Source organism: Argentina silus, assembly GCF_951799395.1.
Source record: "Argentina silus genome assembly, chromosome: 17".
NCBI lineage: Eukaryota > Metazoa > Chordata > Actinopteri > Argentiniformes > Argentinidae > Argentina > Argentina silus.
The window spans coordinates 15,172,740-15,177,739 of NC_139671.1; the positions used below are offsets into that span (position 1 = coordinate 15,172,740).

At 41.6% G+C, this 5,000-nt stretch overlaps 1 protein-coding gene across 2 annotated transcripts in view; it reads left to right on the top strand.

Moving 5' to 3' along the window:
* Window positions 1–2,370, top strand: part of LOC310818496 (synaptosomal-associated protein 25-A) — a gene marked incomplete at both ends in the record, with an annotated part of 14,502 nt that extends 12,132 nt beyond the window's left edge. For both annotated transcript variants that reach the window (XM_083689464.1, XM_083689463.1), the window contains 3 exons: window positions 562–681; window positions 1,568–1,712; window positions 2,302–2,370. In XM_083689464.1, coding sequence (XP_083545590.1) covers window positions 562–681; window positions 1,568–1,712; window positions 2,302–2,370 — 334 coding nt within the window. The remainder of the gene's footprint in view (window positions 1–561; window positions 682–1,567; window positions 1,713–2,301) is intronic.
* Between the last annotated feature and the right edge of the window lie 2,630 nt (window positions 2,371–5,000).

Genomic DNA, 5,000 nt, shown 5'->3' on the forward strand with positions numbered 1-5,000 from the left:
TCTGTTCTTTGTCATCATAGTGCTGCTACTGGGAAATACCACTGTGAAGGGGGGGGGGGGCATTTCACTAACATGGAATGCTCTAGGGTGGGGGGACTGGAAAGGGAGGTGGGGGGAGGTGCACAAACTCTAGTCATCCCAAGTTATGTTTAAAATCTGCATGTGTATACAAAAAAAAAACAAGGTCACATTTCCAGCTGGGAAGAGGAATGTGTCCCAGCATACAAACCTTGCCTGAATGCAGGATGTTATATCCCTTACGAGATACAACATTTCTACTGTTATGATAATAATAATAATGATAATAACAATAATGATAATCATAATAATAAAAATAACCTCCTAGAGAATGAAGTGACCCCATGCCTGCTCTGCTTTGCTTGGTTAGTCTCTAGTCTTGACTGTTTCTCATCTTTCTATGTGCCAGTCTAGATGCATGTTGTAGTAGCATCTCTAGTACTGTTGCCAGTGCTCTTGACCAGGGCTCACCTGGTTAAGGATGAAGGATAACTAGTTGGAGACTCACCCCCCCTCCTCCTCCTCTCCCTCGGCTGTGCCCAGAATGAAGAGTGGAGGCAGCAAGGCTTGGGGGAACAACCAAGACGGGGTGGTGGCCAGCCAGCCCGCCCGCGTTGTTGACGAACGTGAACAGATGGCCATCAGCGGAGGCTTCATCCGCAGGTGAGGAGGGTTGGGGGGGGGGGGGTGGCTGTGTTGGGTTGGGTGGGGGTTGGGGGGAGACTGGGGTATGTGGAGGGGGTGAGGGGGCAGGAATGGCCATATGTAGGTGAGTGTGTGGATATGTAGGTGAGTGTTTGTGGGAGGGGAGGGGATGTTCATCTGTCGGTGAGTAACCACAGAGACACTACAGTAGAGGGGTGGGGGGCAGGAAAGTCCATATGAAGGTGAGTGTGTGTGTGTGTGTGTGTGTGTGTGTGTGTGTGTGTGTGTGTGTGTGTGTGTGTGTGTGTGTGTGTCAGGGGAGAGTTAGAATAGGCGGGCAAGATTGTCCATCTGTAGGTATGGGGGGGTGGGTTAGAGAGATTGTCAGGGGGGTTCAGAGAGACCAGTGGGGAGAGAGATAGTCGAGGTGGGGGGTCAGGAAGGACCATCTGCAGGGATAGATGAGAGAGGAAAGGTGAAGAGACTGTGGTCTCATGGTATGGTGGGGATTGTGTGTGTGTGTGTGTGTGTGTGTGTGTGTGTGTGTGTGTGTGTGTGTGTGTGTGTCAGGAGGGGGTAAACAGTGACTTGTTTAGCCAGCTGCTTGGACAGGAGGCTGATATCTCATAGAGGGGGAGAGATCAAAGGGGAAATATGTATGAGGGCTCATGGTGAAATGGTGTGGAGTGAGTGTGAGTGTGTGTGTGTGTGTGTGTATGTGTGTGTGTGTGTGTGTGTGTGTGTGTGTGTGTGTATGTGTGTGTGTGTGTGTGTGTGTGTGTGTGTGTGTGTGTGTGTGTGTGTGTGTGTGTGTGTGAGTGTGTTATCCTGTACGCTATTATAAGTGTCTCCATAGGCATGGTTCCTAAATCCAATGTGTGTGTGTGTGTGTGTGTGTGTGCAGGGTAACAGATGACGCCCGGGAAAATGAGATGGATGAGAACCTGGAGCAGGTGGGAGGCATCATTGGCAATCTTCGCCACATGGCCCTGGACATGGGCAACGAGATTGACACCCAGAATCGCCAGATCGACAGGATCATGGAGAAGGTAAAGTTGATCTACAGTACCTACTTCTACCATGCCACTGGGGCACTACTACCGAAGCCATAGCCATAACACGCAATACAGTGTCAGCCTTCACCTACCAGTTCCAAAGCTATATTCTACAAAATTCAGTTTGACATGTGTGAACAGCGGGGTTCAGACCCAGGTCTCCCATATGGAAGACCCAAGCATCTACCATTAGGCCAATTCCGATTACACAGAACCTCCATTACACAGAATCATGTTGGCACCAAATCTGGAACAATTCCATTCCATCATTAGAAAGTTAATAACGTAGAACGTTCCGTGCCAAAATGGACGATCGATTGCCCAACTCTGTATATCAATAGCTTTGACCCCTACTTTTGGCTAACCTTGCTGGGTGCCACACTGCTCTGTGGAGCAATAGAGTTGTAGGAGTTGTGGTGCCTAAAATCAGTTTGACATCATACAACAACCAAGACTAGAGCATCCAATGTGAAGATCTATTCATGTGTTACCGTTACCTATGAATGTGATCCGAAATGTCCACATACATTCATTGAAAAGCGACTCACTCATTCTTCTTCTCTACCTCCCCTCCTCCAACCAGGCTGATTCCAACAAAACCAGGATCGACGAAGCCAACCAGCGGGCCACAAAGATGCTGGGCAGTGGCTAAGCTCCCGGAGCGCCTGCTCTTATTGGCTGCGCAGTTTGTCAAGAGGCGCAAACAATGCTTTTATCATGGTATTTACCTTCTAGGTTTGCACACATGCACATATCACCCTCCCCCTACCATTGTAAATGTTGTTCTGTGTATCGTCTGTCCGGCTTTTTCAATGATTGTCCTCGTAAAAAAAAAAAAAAAAGATTTCTTATACTCCGTATCCATCTTTCCAAAGGTTGTATATAGTGCTGATCTCGATGGCTCTAGCTCACTTGTGCAGTTTTTATTCTCTTTATCGAAAAATATATATATCATATATATAATATATATCATATATATATAATATATAAAGGTACACCATGCTGGATGACACGTATAATAGGAATGCTATACAAGTTGTTTTTCCTTTTTCAGTATCTCAGTATTGTCTTAGTAAAACTGTGTCATTCCATTAGGCTACCGTCATGCTCCTTATTTCGATGTTGTCATGACGAATGAAGAAGAGGAAATAAGAATATATATAATAATACAAACGATATAAACATTTTTCCAAAAAACGTACAATCACTTCTATTTGGTTCATTTTCCTCATCACAATCATACTGAGTTACCGTTTAGACAATGTGCAACTAGATTCCGTAGCTGTTATAGAAATTGCATTCCAAGTGATGTGAATTGTGCGTTCTGCATGACCAATGGTAGATTTTAGAGTCTTATAAATAAAACCTGTCTTAAAAATATATAAAAAAAAACATAACATGGCAGTAACAACATTTGACAAACAGCATGCTCAGTATTAGGACACACACGTTGAACGTTCCATGTTCCTGCAAGTTTGCAATAGTGCCACTATTTCTGTCAATATATATTTACAGACTGTGACCATGGTTGTAAAATAACGCAGAATGATCTAAAGTGAAGAGATTATGATGACAAAAATGCGAATGTGGCTGTACCGCAAAAAAATGACCTGTTTTCTAAAACGAATATGCAGTTCAGTGAAGATATTGAATCCGTGCTGAAAGGTAGGGAGACTGGTTGTGTATTGTATCATAGGTTTTGGATGCTCTGAAAATTGAAAAAAATTCAATAAAACGTTTGCAATGTAAAGCAAAGATGCATATTTCTGAGAGACCTTACTTTTATAAGAAGACTGTATCCTGTTAGTTTACTCTCCCCGTGTGGTTTGTTTATTGGTAAATAAATAACAATCATAACAATAATACTCTGAAACAAAAAATAACATAAGGTTTTTTGTTGCTTCTGTATTTAGAGCTATGCACACCAAATCGCCGAAATGTTGAGTAGTTAGAATACAATGAATAAGAACCTTATCTGAATGACACATAGGTTAAACTGTGAGATTGATGTCTTCAACGCATGTAATATTAAACCTCCCTCTGTATCCTGTCAGTTTGTGAAGTGGTGGACATTTTGTAGCTAGCTAAATTGATTAAAAGTAATAAACCCTATTCTCTATGGTGTATCTTTATTGCTCTTGTCAATCAATGACATTGTCTCTCTCTGGAAACATTTTTTACTATGAAAGAATGCCTTTCTTTATCTGACACACAAATATTACTTTTGCAACAGTATCATCCAGACTGATGTATCTGTAGTGACAGGATCGACAGTATCACCGGTGCAGGCTGGTGAAGGTAGAAATCAGAGGACTCATTGTAATGCATGGAATGAAATAAAGAATGGTATCGTGGTTGACAATGTGCCCTTCCTCCAATTTCTACCTCCACCGCAGTATACAGTGTATGATTATTATGGTATATCAATAAGAGACAGTATTGTATATAACCATACATATCTCTAATGACATATGACACAAATAGTCATGACATATGAACCTATATGGAGTACATGTAAAAAATAATAATAATAATAAATAAATATTTAATTTAGTAATTCTTCCTTCTTCTAGCATTGTGACTGCCAATGGCCCCTGGTCCTACCATAAGTTACTTTTTCTTATGATGACTGATGGATAAATGATTCACTTACTTAAACAAATGTATTTGTTGTAAGTCGCTTTGGATAAAGGAGTCTGCTAAATGCCATAAATGTAATGTTAATGTAAATGTATATGTACATGCATGATATGACTGACAAAATATATATTACAGAATGTACTTCATCCTTTTGATATGGTTAACTGATTTATGAAAGGTGTTCACTTAACAAGTAGTTGTCATCGTCCTGTAATCCATAGTATATGCTTCTGGAACGTTGCGTTATGAAGACAAATTAGTTTGATGACATTGATTAATTAAGATACATCATCCTCCTTCTCACTTCATATGAACTCATGGCTATTCAACACAACACAACACCCCCTGACTCCCACTCTCCCCTACACACCATTAATCACACTTTATCTCTCCGACAGACTGCTTTGAGATCAAGCACTGTGCCAACAGAGTTTTGATGTAGTTGTACAACACAAAGCACCTCTCAAGATACCGTATGCCATATCCCACAAAGACGTATAACATTATTACTGATAATGCCTACATTTTCAGAAATATTCTGAAATATATATTCTGAAATATACACACAATACTGGGTAGGGCCTCCCTTTGCTCTCAAAACAGCCAGGTTCAGGTAGGGGACAGGAATCTTTTTTTCCCAAA